The sequence below is a fragment of the Carya illinoinensis genome, chromosome 10, assembly GCF_018687715.1.
Source record: "Carya illinoinensis cultivar Pawnee chromosome 10, C.illinoinensisPawnee_v1, whole genome shotgun sequence".
NCBI lineage: Eukaryota > Viridiplantae > Streptophyta > Magnoliopsida > Fagales > Juglandaceae > Carya > Carya illinoinensis.
Genome location: NC_056761.1, coordinates 35,146,590 through 35,165,103, shown reverse-complemented (window position 1 = coordinate 35,165,103; position 18,514 = coordinate 35,146,590). Strand labels below are relative to the sequence as shown.

The 18,514-nt window shown below is 38.1% G+C and overlaps 1 protein-coding gene across 3 annotated transcripts; it reads right to left on the bottom strand.

Moving 5' to 3' along the window:
* Nucleotides 1-6,120: 6,120 nt before the first annotated feature.
* Nucleotides 6,121-15,968, bottom strand: LOC122279365 (pectin acetylesterase 5-like). 3 transcript variants are annotated; one of them, XR_006229593.1, is made up of 14 exons: nt 15,534-15,968; nt 15,346-15,428; nt 15,087-15,216; nt 14,891-14,970; nt 14,665-14,754; nt 14,369-14,493; nt 12,781-12,841; nt 12,365-12,418; nt 12,165-12,242; nt 11,967-12,066; nt 11,187-11,332; nt 9,873-10,279; nt 7,326-9,762; nt 6,121-6,499 (listed from the first exon to the last, which is right to left on the bottom strand). XR_006229593.1 is itself a non-coding variant. In XM_043089990.1 (12 exons), the coding sequence occupies exons 1-12, from the start codon at nt 15,742-15,744 to the stop codon at nt 6,392-6,394; spliced, it is 1,266 nt and encodes a 421-aa protein (XP_042945924.1). In that variant the 5' UTR covers nt 15,745-15,965; the 3' UTR covers nt 6,121-6,391. The 3 variants fall into 3 exon arrangements, 1 of the variants encoding a protein (XP_042945924.1); XR_006229592.1 differs by having other exon boundaries at nt 7,326-10,279; XM_043089990.1 differs by lacking the exons at nt 7,326-9,762; nt 9,873-10,279 and having other exon boundaries at nt 15,534-15,965.
* Nucleotides 15,969-18,514: the final 2,546 nt, after the last annotated feature.

Sequence of the window (18,514 nt, the reverse complement as noted above, 5' to 3'; positions counted from 1 at the left end):
GCTTTATAACAATCCAAACTCCTATCAGATTTAACCTTAATGGAGTAAACCCATTTACAACCCAGAGGAACTATGATGGAAGGACAAGGTGCAATGTCCCAGGTGTGATTGGCCTCTAGAGCTGTAATTTCTTCTTGCATAGCTTGTAGCCAACAATCATGCTTGACAGCATGTGAGTAGCATGTGGGAATATTAAAATTAGACAATGTAGCAGTAAGAGCAGAAGCAAAACACCCATACCTATCTGGAGGTACAGATACTCGAGAAGAGCGATGTGCCGGGTGGTCTGAAGCTACTGTAATGGACTGATTTTGGTGCATGGTGGGATGAGATATTGGTTGAGCCACTGGAAGAGACTGTGGGAAGGAGCGTCTTGTATACACAAGACCTGGTTTAAAGCGAGAGTTGATTTGATGAAGATCTGAAAACTGTTGCTCAAAAGATGGGAGGACCACAGTAGAAGAAGAGAGCATAGGTGACACAGAAAAGAAATGTTGATTTTCAAAGAAAATAACATTCCTAGAAATGCATGTACGATGTAAAGTAGGATCATAGCAAACAAATCCCTTTTGACACACATTATATCCTAAGAATGCACATCTAATAGATTGAGCAGATAATTTATGTCGCTTATGAGAAGGTAAATGAACAAAACATACACATCCAAAAATATGAAGATTCTCATAACTAGGTTGTGTAGCAAACAAGCGGAAATAGGGAGACTCCGTGTGTAAAACTTGGGACGATAACCGATTAATCAAGTGAGTAGCAGTTTTCAAAGCCTCAACTCAGAACATGGATGGAACAGAGGATTCTAATAAAAGAGTACGTACCACATCAAGAAGATGACGATTTTTACGTTCAGCTACTCCATTCTGTTGGGGAGTAGCAGGACATGTACGTTGATGAATAATACCTTTAGAAGCCAAGAATGCCTTAAACTCAGTAGACAAATATTCACCACCAGAATGTATGCGTAATGTCTTAATAGTTCCAGAAAATTGATTGTCAACATACGTTAAAAACTTAGTGAAAGTTTGAAAAACTTCAGATTTAGAGCGAAGAAAATAAACCCAAGTGAATCTGCTATAATCATAAATGAAAGTCACATAATATTTAAATTTTTCATGTGAACTAACCGAGGAAGGTCCTCAAACATCACTATGGATGAGATCAAAGCAGTGAGAAGCTCTACTGGCATTCAAAGGAAATGGAAGAATTTTACTTTTACCAAATTTACAAGAATCACACTCAAGAGATAAAGAGGAATGTATTTTATTATCAAAAAAACCCGAGTGCAAGACATGAGAGAAGATTTGAGTACTAAGATGACCTAAACGACGACGTCACACCATACTCAGATCAGGAACATTATTACAAGTAAAAGACTTAATTAACGAGACTGAAGAAAGTGCTGGAACAAGTAAAAATAATGGAAACAAGTGCCCCACTTTAGGTCCCTTCGCGATCGGCTCCCTCGTTACCTGGTCCTGCACAGCACAACCATTACCAGAAAAATTAACAGCACAATTATTATCAACTAATTGACCAACAGAAATAAGATTTGTGAAAAGTTGAGGGGCAAGAAACACATCAGTAAATTTGGAAGAGACATCTCCGATAGCAGCGATGGGCAAAGAACTGCCATTGGCAGTCTAAATGGCAAATTGACCAGCATAGGGCCGCACATGACATAGAGCACTGGCAGTATTTGTCATGTGATTAGAAGCACCCGAGTCTACATACCAGAGTTTAGTATAATTTTTACCTTGAAACCCCATTGCAGATAATGCCGAAATTAGCATCTGTTGCACCATTTCTGGTGTGCAGTAATTTGTTGCTAGAGGTGCAGGATAAGAGGAAGCACCTGAGGAAAAGCCATGTGCTACAGAAGTCCCGATGGGAGGAACAATAACAGAAGTCTGAAATGCTTGGACCTGACGATTTTGGGGGTGAATACGACAGTCTTTGATAATGTGACCCTTCTTCTTGCAATAAGAACAATATTTCTTAGGACAATTAGCAGCAATATGCCTATGTTCCTTGCAGCAGAAACACTGTAAGGTGCTAGAATATGCAAGTGGTCCTCGTCGTTGAGCAGCATAAGCTACAGGAGCAGACCCTATTAGAGAAGCTTGAGTACTAAGCCTTTGTTCTTCACGAAGTAACTCACCAAAACAAACATCAAGAGAAAGAACAGGAGAGCGATTTAGAAGAGAAGAGCGAATAGATTCATACTCGGGACGAAGTTTCATAAGGAATTGATCACGACGACAAGTCTCGTGAATACTTTGAATAGTGGAAAGAGAGGCAACATGAACATCTGTGGTAACCAAATTAGAATATTCGTTCCAAAGAGTCAGGAATGTGGAATAATAGTCTTGGATGGAACAATTGTCATGTTGAAACATGGCAATTGTATACTCTAGTTGAAAACGACGAGCACCGTTATCTTGATGATAGATTTTCTTTAAGTAAGTCCACATTAATTGAGCGGTGTGATGAGGTCGTAAGTGGGTGACAATATGTGGCTCAACCGAGTCAAGAAGCCAAGGCATAATCCTAGCATCAAGCATAGCCCAATCATTGGATTTATTAGGGTTGGATGCACAATCAATGCCGTCAATATGACCCCAAAGATCTTTTCCCTTAAGAAAAAATTCAAATTGAAATGCCCACATAGAATAATTATTACCTGTAAATTTGGTACACAAATGTGCGAAGTCCATACCAATTAAATGGTACACACAAAGGCCAAAAATATCACAAAGGGCGAGACAAAAGAATGGACTAAATGAATTATAATTATAAATATCACAAAGGCCACGTGGAAGACTAATGGAATCCAAGACAAGACAAAAGAAAATGATTATAATTATCAAGACTCAATGACCCACGACAGAAACTAAAAAAGAATTATAGTCAATGTGTTTGACTATGCTTAACAGCCTGTACTCAAGCTGTATTCCATGGCAAAAGAAATGAGCAAATGGCCAAAAACAATATTGCCGACAGCAGGAAACAGATTTGCAGGAAAAAAATAATTGGCTAGCAGAGTTGTTGAAAAACAGAGAAACAGAGTTGCTGAAAAATAGAGAAAGAGTTGTCGACAGAAAAAAAATTGCCTAAAATAGGAAACCAAGCTCAAGAGACGCCGAAATCAAGCACAGAACCAAGAAAATAAAGAAACAGCACAGATCCAGCCGAGACACAAGACCAAAGGTACCGAGGACACCAGATTACAAGAGAAATAGATGAAACACAAGAGAGAAATCTAAAAATTTGAGAGAGACAATCTTAGGCTCTGATAGCATATCAAATGGATTCAAATAATCCTTTCAGAGGATTTCCTCCCATTTTATAGAACAAATTTACATGGTTATGTACTGTCTATTTTGAGCGGGAATACAACCTAACATGTGATTCCTTCAATTACGTCTGATGCTTGACAGCATTATGTGTAGCACCACTTACCATGTGAGGCCCTAAATTACGCCTGATATTTAGCATTGTCATGTGTAGCCTATAATCTAAAATACTACAACTATACAATATTACAAATAATGAGAGGACTGCTGTACGTTGACAGTTATATCAACAAATTCTATATTTCTTGGCTCAGTTTGCATATATAAACTCTGATTCTCCTAGCACTCTTTCAAAGTTGAATAGTAACATAATGCATGTGTAATATCTTTCACTTCATCACAATAGAACTGACAGCTTTCGTCCATTATTACCTACCTCTTCTTTAAATTAGATTTTGTGGGTAGCTCATTCTTGCAAGCTCTCCAAGTAAAACACTTCACCTTGTTTGGAGTTGGGAACTTCCACAGCACTCGTCATATATGCTTTTGTTCTTTTGCATTGGAGCTTTCACCCTCTTTGCTTTCTTTTCCCATTATTCGAAACAATTTATAAGCACTCTTCACACCATACACACCATTCTTCTCTGGTTCCCAAATTAGTTTTTCATCTTGCTCACTTGAACTCAAGATAATCTTGAATACTTTTGCTGCAGCTTTAGTTAGGAGGATATGGTTGACTTTTTCTCTGTCCCACCAATTTGTGTTCTTATCAATTAGTCACTCCACTTTTTGACGAATATCCAAGCCAACCTCATGAAACTTTGTTGAAAGTTTCTATGGTCTGGTATATAATAATATGTCTAGAGATTAATAACACTTCCATTCCCCACTCTCCATCTACAACAATGTTTCAACCCTTTCTTAGCTTCCAATATACCTCTTCATACATAAGATGGTGAGTGACCCAGCTTGACTTCAAAAAAACAAGTATGAGGGAAGTATTTAGCTTTGTAAATCTTATGCAGCAAAGTGGATTCGCCACTCATTATTCTTCATCCGTGCTTAGCTAGTAAAGTCATATTGAAAGTTTTAATATCTTTAAAACCCATCTCTCATTCCTTTTTAGGTTCATACATTTTTCTCCAGCTCACCCAATGAATTTTTTTCTCCTCATGTTTCTAACTCCACCAGAATTAGGACATTATATTTTCAAGATCCTTACAAAATCCTCCAAGTTGCTTGAAACAACTCATAGAATATGTAGGCATCGACATAGCCACTTCCTTTATCAAGATTTCCTTTCCCCCTCATGACAACAATCACTCTTTCCAACTTTGTAACTTCTGCCAAACTCTATGCTTCATGTCAGAAAAAGCTTGGTTCTTTGCACGACCAATTATAGGAGGCAATCGTAAGTATTTATCATACTATTGAAAGCTTTGAATTCCCTGGACAGTGTTAACATTCCTGCTGAAAAGTGAAAACCATTGTTGTTTTGTCCTTGTTGACCTTTAGTCTTGATGCTTACTCATACTTCTCTAATAATTGTTGTACCTTCAAATTCCATTACATATTAGCCTTACAGAACAAGATACAATAATTTGCAAATAGCAAATGATTAATTCTTGGTGCTCCTTTACATATTTGAATCGCTTTGATCTGGTTTTCAACTGCTACTTGTTGTAACAAATAGATTACCTTCACTGCATAATAAAACCAATGTGGAGATAAAGGGCCTCCATGTCTTAGGCTCTAGATTGAACAATAGAGCCTTTTGGCTCATCATTAATAAGAACAGAAAAAGATACAGTATTCACATATAACATGATCAAATCAACCTATCTTTTATGAAAGCTCATTTTGTGCATAGTAGTTTCAAGAAAATTCCAATCAACTCTCTCATAAGCTTTACTTATATCAAGTTTAAGAGATATATGACCCTCTTTGCCTACTCTATTCCCACATACCACACTTATTTTTATTTTTTATTTTTTTATATTTTTTTTAAAACTTTTTTAGTTTTATTCTTTCTAAACTAATTTAGTTCTTCTACTTATCATCTATACATCACATATTCGGTAAGAGGAAAAAAAAAAAAAAAACTATATGTGGTGTGTGATGTGAGGATGATGAGTAGAATTTTTCTAAGATAATATGTCATTTTTTGTCATTATTTAAGGAAAAATGACAACAATGACCATGTGAAGCCCCTTGTAATGTTATTAATTTGTAAGATATCATTGTTGGTTTCTGATTGCACCATGATCAGATTTGTAAGGTATTGATTTACATTATTTTTTACTACTGGTATTAAATGCCAAAGGATTTTTTGAATTTCTTAGTAGAGTTGAAGTCTATGACTTAAATGCACTTTGTTTAACTTAACTAAATCACGTTGTTAAGGAAAAGACTAGCTACCTCCAAATCTAGCACAAACTACTGAGATTCTCAGTTTGTTAATCAATCTTGTTGAGTTAATCTCTTAGGTTGTTGAAAGTGAGGTTCATATTTCAGGATCCAAACCATTTCTGTTTTGATCCTTTGACTGATTGCTTGTGGTTTAGGTCTCTGTAATCTTGTGGACTTATGATTAAATAGTCCAAACTTAATTTTCAATAGCATCAATCCTATCAAGAAAGCGAACAATCTTTGACATCTTGTTATGTCGACTGCAAACCATTCACCATATGAATCTTCGGTTTTTTTTTTTGGCTTTTCCTCCAGCTTAAAAACCCATATTATTTTCAACATGGCTTTCTATCGGCAGAAGAAACAACTTTATATAAATCCAAGGACAGTTTGAGAGGATTCAGAGCTTTAAATATGGGGCTCTCTTTTCGTTTCCCGTCCAAGACAAGTTGAACAGACTCCAAAGTACATGGAAGATAAAGAAAGAAGTTGGAATATAAGTTACAGCTTCTAAATTCATCGAGCGGAATCTTTAGAATGCAGTTGGCACAAATAAGTCCTGAAGTAACTCTGAATATTAATCTCTAGGACCAGGATCATCCTTTTAGACATGAAGAGGAACAATTCCACAATCCATGAGAAGAAATTGAAACAGGAAAATAGCTCCATCATCCTCAAGTGAAATTCATATTATAGCAGGTGGGATTGCATGGATAGGGGCAGTCAATTTGCTTCACTATGTTTCGATTGAAGAACCAATCACCTACAGACTCTGCAATGGTCTATTCAAGAAAAATATAACTCAAGTCAAACAACTAATATCATAGGGAAACATGACAGTTGTCTAATTAGAAAAAGCAAATTTAAATGCAACTTCAATTGCCATAAGTGCCCAACAGAATAATTCAACTGCAACACAATGGTCGGTGACACATTAACAGTTATGAATTCTCTAATTGAACCATCACAAGCAGCAGACCCACAACTTGTCAACAACAAAGTAACACTAATTGGCTGGTGCGTCGAACTTTTGTGAACCAGGTTGAAGCATTTCAATCCAGTTATAAACTTCATCTACAGTGGCAACAAAGCTATATTTGAAGTTAATGCATTATACAATTCAACTCTGGAAACCACAGTGGCCCAGATCCAGGCCACCCTGTGGTGTCCAGAACTCGGCACAGTAGCTGTTGTTCTTGTGTTCGTGTTTGTATTTCTTTTTAACTTTTTTGAAAAAAAAAACAATTGTTTATTTGGGAGAAGTTTTTGACATTTTTGGTGTTTTTTGGAATTCCCTTTCTCTTTGGATGTTTGGGAAGAAATATCTCTGGGATGTCCAAAACCCATTTGAGTTTAGAGGGTATTTTGACACCAACACAGTTTTTTTTTTTTTTTTATCAAAAGGTGGACAGGGCGTCCGTATATTGATGATTAACCTTACTTACAGAGAGGAAGCCATTACAAAAGACCCACTTAAGAGAACAGCAAAACACTATCTATGCCACAACAAAACAGAGTCTATCGAATACGTAGGTAAGGAAGATTCAGCTTGTCCGTACGGATAAGGCCTCGAAACTTCGACGGCAGTGGTGAGGTGTTGTGCCATACCTGATTGTGTCCTTGAGCTCCAAACTTTGCTAGAAAATCAGCAGGGAAATTTCCTTCCCTGAAGACGTGCTGGATCAAATGCCCTCCTTCTCGCATAAGGCTGCAGCTCTCCTTCCAGAAATCTTCAAGGTACCACACTCCACACTTATCCTTGCTGAACCACTGGACCACCATCCGAGAATCAGTTTCAACTATTACTCCCCCTATCCTTCTCTCTCGACACATTCTCAGCCCTTGGAGGATGGCTTTGATTTCTGCTGCTGAACTGCTGCCGATGCCCAGGTTTGCTGAAAAAGCAAAAATTAAATTTCCCTTCTCATCACGTAGAAGACCCCTGCACCTGAAATCCCTGGGTTATTCAAGCTGCACCCATCTGTGTTTAACTTGAATTCTCCCTGTCTCGGTTTTATCCATCTAACCACCTGAACCTGTCTCATCTTCACCGGGAGGATTTTGATGTTCATTGCACTTAGTATTTCTTTATCTTCATTGGCAAGTTTTCGGAAGGAAGATGTTTCCTTCAAAAGTCTCATCAGCCAAAGACGAACCACAAACCAAACCTCTTCCATCGATTCCACATAACCCTCCATACGTGATCTGCACCTTCTTGTCCAAAGTTTCCACATTATAACGGTGGGAAGGATTCCCATGATAACCCCCATCTGAGAGCTCCTGGACGCTCGCCTAAACCATAGATTCAAATTTTCCTTCCACGTGATATACTCCCGAAACGGAAGACCAAATGAGTTAGCATATTTCCTCCATATTTTCTGGGCAAAATTCCAGGAATATAAGACGTGATTAACATCCTCATAGCCTCCTTCAGCACAGCACGAGCATTTCAATACCACTGGGATCCCGATTCTCCTTAGCCTGTCATCCACACTTAGGCTGTTATGCCACGCTTTCCAAACCATAATCGACATTTTTTTCGGGAGGGTCTCATGCCACACTCACGCCGCCCATGGAGTTTCAGATGATCTCACACGTAGACATTCCCAGGCACTCCGGGTTGTGAAATGACCATCTATTACAGGAGTCCACACCAGCAGATCCTTCCCCTGCCGAGGTTTTCCTAGTTCTTCGATTAATTCCTCTGTTTTTTGCACTCCCACCAGCCTCTCCAGGAGCTGTATATCCCATTCATTGCCAAGTTTACAGTCATGAAGTTTTAAACCTGGGAGTTCCGTAAGTTGAAGGGAGTCTACTAGAGGGCCAGTTCCCTTCCACGCATCAAACCAAAAAGAAATTTGACCATCTCACACTTTCCACCTTGCCCTTTCCAGAACATGTGGAATTTGTTTCATTATCATCTTCCATAATCTTGTTCCTTTTGTTTTGTCTAGAAGGGAGAGGTGGATGCCCTTCACGTATTTGCCCCTGAAGAATTGTGCCCATAAAGAGTTTTCCGTGATGATCTTCCATGCAAACTTCATGTGTAGTGAATTTTGGACCTCTTCAAGGTCTCGCACGCCAAGTCCTCCTTCTTTTATTGGCTTGCAAATTTTATTCCAAGCACACCATTTTCTTTTTGGACTACCATCAGATTCTCCCCAAAAAAAATTGCTGAGGATTCGGTTGATGCTGTTTAAAACTAACTTCGGGACCTGAACCACTGAAAGGAGATAAATTGGTAAACTCAACAGCACATGTTTTAGCAGGATAAGTTTTCCACCCGCTGACAACAATCTGGTCTTCCAGCCACTTACCTTGTTTCGAATTTTATTAACAAGATCCTCCATATGACTAAAGGCGACTCTTCCTTCCACAATGTTTACCCCTAAATACTTCATCGGAAACCATCCCTCCCCAAAACCAGTAAGATGCAGAATGCTCCTTCTTCGGGTTTGCCTTATGTGTTTCGAAAATATTATTGCCGATTTTTCTCTACTCACTTGCTGGCCCGACCACTTTTCATATAGCTCAATAAGTTTAACTAACTCCTTAATAGACCGTTTAGCTCCATTTGTAAATATCACAATATCATCTGCGTATAGTAAGTGAGAAATTAAAGGCGTACCTCTAGGTTGAGAGTAGCCTCCTATTAACCCACTCTCAAATTTTTTTCTTTAGTATTCTTGTGAAGACTTCTTTAATAAGAATAAATAAGTAAGGTGAGAGAGGATCCCCCTGTCGTAGTCCCCTTTCTCCCTTGAAAAAACCCCTTACGGTTCCGTTTAGTAGAATGGAGTACCACGGCGTCGTGATGCAATTTTCAATCAGCTCTCCTACCTTCTCATCGAACCCGAAAGCACCCAAAACATGCCTCAGAAATTTCCAATTAACTCAGTCATACGCTTTGGACATATCTACTTTCAATAAAACATTTCCACCATTCGACTTTTTGTGTATAGATCGAGCCATTTCTTGAGTTAGGCTAATACTTTCGAAAATGCTTCTGTTGGGGACGAAAGCTCCTTGTTCTTGAGAAATTAACCTCGGCAATAAACATGTTAACCGGCCAACAATAAGTTTAGAACATACTTTGTAAATCACGGAGCACAGACTAATTGGCCTAAATTTATCGAAACCTGTTGGCTGCTGTACCTTGGGAATAAGAGCCACATACGATGCCGTGTAGTACCTTGGAAGTTGTTTACCCTCAAAAAATTCTGCAATAGCTTCCTCTACATCCCCCTTGACAATGGCCCAGCAAGCTTTGAAAAATCCCGACCCAAAACCATCTGGACCCGGGCTGCTCTCCACTGGAATGCTATTGATTGCCTGCCAAATTTCTTCCATCGACGGTCTCTTGTAAATATCTTTGTTCTCTTCTTCTGTGATGACCTGATCAATGAAGGAGCTCAGATCCGGCGGCTCCCCTTCAGCTTTATGACTTAGAAATTCTTGAAAATATTGGACTGCACCCTCGTGTATAGCTTCAGGGGTGTTAAGCGAAGTGCCATCTGGTTTATTCATTTTAGTAACTTGGTTCTGTTGCCTTCTCTTCAAAACTGCATGGAAAAATCTGGTATTATTATCACCCTCACGTAACCATTTAATTCCAGCTCTTTGAGCAGTCAAACACTCCTCTCTTTTTTGCCAAATATCTAGTTCTATTTTAGACACTAGGAGATCCTGTTCCACCTCTGCCTCATAAACTCCCTGCAGAATGGTTTCAAGTGATTCGACCCGCCGTTCTAGCTCCTTAATTTTTAATTCGACACGACCAAAAATTTCCTTATTCCATCTTCTCAAAACCTGCTTCATGCGCTTCATTTTAAACGCTAGATTTTCCAGCCCACCTCCCCTTCCTTCTGCTTTCCAGCACTGCTCAACACAAGTAAGGAACTCCCCATGTTCCACCCACATTTGCTGGAACCGAAAAGGTGCTGTTCCATACCGTTGGGAATTTTGGTCGCACAATACAATCATCGGGGCATGGTCTGATGTGTTGCGCACCAGATACTTTAACTTGGAGTGGGGCAGTGACTCTAAAAACTTTGTATTTACCATCCCCCTGTCCAGATGAGCCCAGCTCCTAGCTAGACCTTCCTGCCCATTACACCATGAGAGACTGTTTCCTTCATAATTCCAGTCCATCAGACCACACACATTAATCCATTCATTGAATTCCTCTAATGCTATCCTCGGACGTGGAGAGCCCCCTTTCCGTTCCTCATTATTTTTTATTACGTTAAAATCACCTAGAGGAATTCAATGTTTTTTATTTTTTATTTTTTATTCCGTTCTCCACTCTAAAAACGTGGAGAGCCCCCTTTGTATTTTTTATGACGTGGAGACACCAACACAGTTACACATGCCTCAAGTGCTTTCTTCTAAATAATCATATAAAAAATTTTTGGTGAAAATTGAAATTGGGAGCATAAGCAAGCAATCACATTCTGACACTTTGCTTACCTTATTGTTTATTCTTGGAGACTGGGGTGAATGCCATGTATGATCCATCCACGTCTGGCAATGAACAAAGCAAGAATCTATAAATATCCCCCCTTCCGCATTTTTCTGAAATTCATTCAATGCCTTGAGCAGAGAATTGCGGAAACCTGTATATAACAAGTTGTTAAGTGATACAGGCCACAATGTGGGCAATTGAGTAATATTTAACATACTTTAAATCTGAACAAAGACCACTGTATAGGCTGCTATTTTCCAAATGCAAAGAGGCAACAGGAACATAACAAGTTTACAGTTTTAGTCATGCTATGCACCTTGAGATAGAGAACTGTCTTCACCATGTCTTTGGCCAGAAATGCTCATGTTACTATTGTGCAAAAGATAGATCAATGATCTAGCCATAACCATTATTGATGGAGGAATATGTGTAAGGATTCAATACATGTCTAGTATGTCAATCAGTGGTTTCACTTGGAACTCAGTATTTTCTGCTCCAAAAAAACATGCTAAGCCGACTCAACAAATCCCAGTGATGCTCGAATATCTATGATATACCAGATTAGTAAATTCTCAACCATGAGATCATTGAGATAAAAGCCCTTAGAAAAGAGGATCTCATAACTGCCTGTTGGTGTTACACCTGTCCATGCATAAATGCAGAGTCATGCAAGGTTCATTTAGTAGACCACAATCCTTTTATTCTCTTTATTTCTTTATTTTTTATTTTTATAGGTATTTAGTAGACCACAATATAAATTGGGAACCAAGGTACATATCAATTACCTTGTAGTATTTCAATCTGGTTAGGATTACAATCATGAATATTCAGTCTGCAATTTCGCCAGTTGTGATCTGATGCATCTGGTATCAAGATATGTTGTATCTAGAGATCATCAATGATCTAATTAGCATCACGAGATGTGTGGAAAAATCATAATCCCTCAATGAGAAAATGAAGCATGTATCTTAAGGAATAGTTACCTGCCAAAAGTCATATGCTGGATGGACAAGAAAAACTGGAGTCTTTATGTTCTTTACAATCTCTTGAGGGAAGAGACACTGCCATTGCAATTCGTAACATATAATAGGGGATGTGTTAGGGACATGATTGAGCAGAAGAATGAAAACCCCATCTCAAATCTGGTAACTGATAACATATACTTAAAAAGGAATAAACATGCCTTCGATGGTTCCATTCTCGAAACACAATCCTTGTGTAAACTTCCTTCTACACCCTGATAGCATGATGGATGATGGGTAAGCAATAGATATCAACAAAATTTCAAAAGAACAAAACTATCCACTCATTCTTCTTCTTTTTACTGTCTAGCGGAAAAATAAGAAGATACGCTGGCTGAGCAGGGGAGATAAAACAATATAGGTAGTAGCTTTGATAGAGGTATTGTTTATATAGCCCATGCAAGGTTGAAGATCTGTATTGTGCATGATGTGTCGAGTAAATTAAACAGCCATACATACCCCACTGTATATTAGGATCTACTTTGATTAGCAGTGTGCCTCTTATAACTTATGCATCCATATGTACCATCTAGACATCGATTATATAAATCACGGCATGTAAAGATGAGAACAAAACCTGAAGGTGGAAAACATCATCATAGAATGATCTCATAGTTTGTTTTCCATGAACATCCTTCCTGAAATCAGCAAAAGACAAAGGGGCCTAGTTATTTCTTATGCAATTATATTTAAAGCATAGAAGTTGAACAAATAGTAGCAATGCTTGTGTATTGCATTCCTGCTATTTGGAAGACGATTCATTTATGTTTGATGTGGTGCCTATGGCTGGAAAGAAATGGGCGGTGTTTAGATGATTGAGAACGCTCGTTGGGAGAATTTAGAGAATTTTTCTTTTGAACTCTGTCTTTGAGCGAAAATTCTTGTATTGAATGCAGATGATCTAAATGATTTTCTTTTAGCATTTCCTAGCTCCTAGTCTTTAGCTTGTATCTAAGTGTTTCCGCTTGTATACTCGTGTACTTGGGCTATGCCTATTTACTTGCCTCAATAAAATCTCTTATTACTTATCAAAAAAAGTTGAACATACACAAGCATAGTGGTTGGCAAATTCAGGCATACATGAACTTATATCAAAACCCCAATGTAGCTTGTCACTCCAGCACAGATCTCCTAGGTATAAATCCACTTGAGCATTGCAGAAAAATATAGTGGTCTAGATGGTTGTTCATCATCTTAATTCAGTCTTCTAGACAAACAAAACGTGGTGTATATTTTTTTACAAGTGATAAAACTTCATTAATGAACGAAAAGGTGCATCCAAGTATACAGGGTGTACACAAGAGAGTCAACTATTTAAGATACCAAACTTCACAGAGATAACATTCAACTTCTGGGTATGTATGTATACTAGGGGTTGCAATATGTCACACGACCCGTTAACCCAACGACACGATAATAGCGGGTTAGGGTTTAGCCTTAATGGGTTCGGGTCAAAACGGGTTGACCCGTTAAGACACAATTGCTTAACGGATTGATAACGGGTTAACCCATTTTGACCCGTTATGACACGTTAAGAAAGTTAAAGTTACAATTATACCCTTATATCTAAAAATAAAATTATTAGAATTTCAATTTCGATATTTTTATTATTTGGATTGTAGTTTTGGACTTATAATTAGTTTTATAATTTTTATAGATATTGTAATTTTAACATTTATATAAAATTATGCTAAATTTAATCAGGTTAAAAAAGTTAATTTCAGGCTTATTCAACCCATTTATATAAATAGTTTAAAATGAGTTGTATTGTGTCATATTAACCTATTTCCTAATACTTTCTTAATTTATTTGTTTACTTATAAAAAAAACATATTTCGTAATATTTATTAATGGGTCAAAACGGGTTGACACAACATGACCCGTTATATTAATGGGTCGTGTTAGGGTTTGAGATTTTAACACGATAAGCTTAACGGGTCGGGTTAGGGTTGACCTATATGACCCGTTAACACGATTTGACACAACACGAACACGACCCGTTAACACGATTTGACACCCCTAATGTATACTCAGGAGTTTTTTTTTTTTTTTTTTTTTTTTCAGAAATAATTATCTTAAAGGACTCTAGAATGGGTACAGTGCCTTCGATACAGACTAATGAAAAAATGGTGAAAATGTGCAGTATTATGTGCATAAAAACATACTCATTGAGGAAAAAACCTGCATCAGCAAGACACTTGATGGTTGCATCCTTAGGCAGAAGTTGTCGGAAGTCGTCACAATGTATAAGAGTTGCCAATCCTCCAGCAGAGCATCCTGAAAGAAGAGCCTGCAATCATATCAAATATGTCAAGTCTATAGTAAACATGGGGACAGTAAACATCAACGAGCGCTTCACCAAAGAAGGCCATACATGAATAAAAACATCTGTCCATCTAAATTGAAGTGAAGTTCTCAAAAAATAGGAAAAAAAAAAAAACATTAACACCAGGGAAGCTACCTGCTTCGCACTAGACAAGCCAAGTGACAAGAGTTCATCCATAAGTGCTTCCCAGATGAGCTGCCCCCTGAAGAAAAGTTTCGTCCCATTCTACGCATGGAAGAAGAATGAACATAACTAACACGAAGGAACTTTATTTCACTTCATCGGCTATGACAAGAAGGAAAATGCAGAGTTAAGTATTACTTAGTCTGAAACAAGTTAAAATCTCTCATATTACACTTACTTTCAGCTCGCTTTTGGGGTTGCCAGCAAAAGATGCACCGTCACAATAACGTATCTTGACTTTGTTCCAGCTAAAGAAATCTGAAACATGCTCCAAAACATCAGATCAAAAGACATCATTCTCTGAACATTAACATAAAAATTAGTTGAGTAAAGCGAATGCAAACACTAAATCAGTAGTTTTGAGTAAAAACTACCAGGGTTTTGAGACGAGTAAGGGCTCAAGATCCCGGAAAAGCTAACTCGACGTTCCATGTACTTGGAAGAACCTAATGGTGTTAATTTGCGCAAAGAACATGACGCTATTGTATTGCACCAACCTCCACCCTACACCTCAATACCACCGAAAAAATGGAAACTAAATTAATATAAACTGTAGAAATGTTTATTAACAAGCTTAGAGACAAGAATTTTAATGGAAATGAAGACAGCAAAAAGAAAAAGAAAAGAAAAAACCTCAATGTGAAGCAGCCAATTGTTAGAGCCAGATCCAAAACCCTTCTGGAAATGGTATCCAGGCGAACTCCCATCCAAACAAACTGTAAATTCAATCAAAAATGAAAAATTAAGTGAAAAATCAAAAGGACAAAAAAAATAGAAGGAATCAATTTGTTCATGGGAGGTAAAAGGCTAGGATCACGTACGGGCGCCTTTATCCTTTGCATTGTGCAGCAAAGTTAGGTCGACCAGATCGGCGGCGATGGCATGATCGTGATCGAAAGGTTGGTCGATCATAGAGTTGGAGATGAGGGTGCAGAGAAAGACGATGAGGGTGAATCCGACGGCGGCGATGGCCCAGTCCTTCCTGGACCACTTCCTCCACCAAGTGATAGAGCGGAGCCTAGGGTTCGCCATTGGTTAAGGGAGGCAAGGTACTCACTCCACCATCAAATTGGAGTCAACTAAAGTTTAAACCATGCACCAGCCCCAAGGAAGACGGAGCTCGACGACGACTGACATATTAGCTACATTGTTTATCCCATATACTTATAATATTCTTCTATTATTCAATTTATATACTTTGTCGTAGAACATGAAGATATCAGTTCAGAGGCCGGCTGTGGGACTACACACTACACACAACCAAACGTACATAAACCACGACCTCAATATTATATAAATTTTTGCTTTCAAAGAAATATATATATATATATATATATTATATAAATTTTACAAGAAGCTCAATTATACCGTATTAGATTTTTTTTTAAAAAAATTAATCTTTAAAATATAAACCTGAGATTCTCAAAGATAACGGTGCTAATTAATTTTAGATATTTTTTAGACTTCATTCTGGCTAGAGGGGATATTCTTGCTCCCCTTTGGCCTGGGCCTAATTGAGACGTTGACGTCCATCTCGATCCGCACTACTCCCCATCTGCAGGCACAAGATCCACCAAGAGAACTTAGGCTAGGAGTCGTACAAGAAGAGAGGGAGAATCCTCGCACGAAAAACAGATCGAAGGAGATAGACGAGACTCGCCAACACCTAACATTTAAAGATCTACATTGGCATGTGAGCGGGGATCACAAACAGTCCTCCATTCCTTGACTAATGGAATAAAAAGTGATCACATCGAGATGCTATCCGAAGAGTCACGCTACATTAATGGTGTCATCTCAAAAACTATGTCTCATTAAAGACTGCGGCCTAGCAACTATGGGCAGGATGCTAACCCCTGACGTAAGATACAGAATGTTCCCCAATACCTCGTATAAAAGTCAGATTTTAGGTATGAATAATCTCTCTAGACACTTTGATTCTAAGAAAGTTCTCTAAGAATGAATGAAATTGACTTTGACATCGAAAGTTTTCCAGACCACCCCCGAGCCCACCTTTATCTTTATGTTGTAGGTAGCACGATCTCGGCTCAGGTTATAACTTAGCACAGGTATACGAAATACGTCATCAACATTGGCCATCACTAGGATGGTGGCCACTATATCGAGTAGATATCAACTATCCAAAAAGTCTTCAGTACCACTAGGATTGGATCCAGATTAGCTAGATTTGGCCGAAGAGGTGGCTAGCACGAACCACCACCAGCATAGGAGGAACCATGTTAAATGCAGTAAAAGTGTTTGACAGAAGGTCTAGAAGAGAATATGATTTGCACCAATTCTATTAATTATTCTCATTCCCCCATATATTTATGTACAGACTCATAATGTTATATATAGACTCTCATTTACATTGCAATTAATAACAAAAAAAAATTCTAGAATAATCTTGAAATTACAATCAGTTATTCCTTGTTAATGATGTGGCTAAGAGGTGATTTATCTACTATGCTCCTCTGTTGTTCATGTGTCTGTCCAGAGAACTTTGCATGTTTATCCTTGGCTAAGTCATTTGTTAAAAATGCCTTAATATCTCCCCTCGATTCAAGCGGCACAAGCAAGATTGTGAGGCTTGAACGGAAAGCAAAAAAGCTTGCAGCTAAGAGAGGTTTGGTGAGGATGTTAGCCAGCTAATCCTTACTTGAAATAAAAGAGACTCTTAAACATCTTGGCAACCATTCATTCTCACATAGAGTGAAAATCCAGTTCAACATGTTTAGTGCGAGCATGCATAACAGGATTAATAGACAATATGTGGCCCCCAACATTATCACACTATAAGTTGGGAGATGTGTTAAGAAAGATCCCAAGTTCTTTTAACAAAGATTGAAGCCAGATTAATTCACAAGCAATATTAGCAATAGCTTTATATTTGGCTTCCGTAGATGATCTAGAAACAGTAGGTTGCTTTTTAGAACCCCAAGATATAAAATGAGACCCGAAAAAGACACAAAACCCTCTAGTTGATTTTCGATCATCAAGGCAACCAACCTAGTCTACATCAGAGAAGGTCGTAAGTTTAAGAAAAGAGGTGGGTGAGAAATGTAAACCAAAAGTATGTGTTTGACAAAGATAAGGAAGAATCCTCTTGACAACTTGCTAATGAGGAAGATGAGGGGAATGTATGAACTGGCACACTCGGCTGACACAAAAGAAACATCGAGTCATGTGAAGGCAAGGTACTAAAGGCTTCTTACAACGCTACAATGGAGATGTGGATCTTCAAATAAATTTCCATCGAGGGCTATGAGTTTATTAGAAACTGACATAGGAATGTTGACAGGTTTGGAAATGTGCATATTAGTCCAAGTTAACAAATCAGAAATGTACTTAGCTTGAGACATGTAAAGATCCGTAGCATCACAATGAACCTCTAACCCTAGGAAATAATGTAAGGCACCCAAATCTTTGACAGGAAATGACAAACTCAGAGCAGAAATAAATTCAGTAATCAGAGATGGTTTTGATGTTGTTACCATAATACAATCGACATAAATCAACACATAACTTGACATATGAGAAGCAAAGTAAATAAATAATGAGGAATTGGATTTGAAACTAACAAAAACTAGTTCTAACAATTTAGCGCTAAGATTAGAAAATCAAGCCCTAGGGGATTGTTTCAAGCCATAGATTGACTTACACAATTTATAAACGTAAGAAGGAAAATTAGAGTGAACAAACCCTTGGGGTTGCTGCATATAGACGTCCTCCTCCAGGTCCCCATGTAGGAAGGCGTTATGGATGTCAAGTTAATGGAAGGGCCAGTTGTGGTGCACGACAA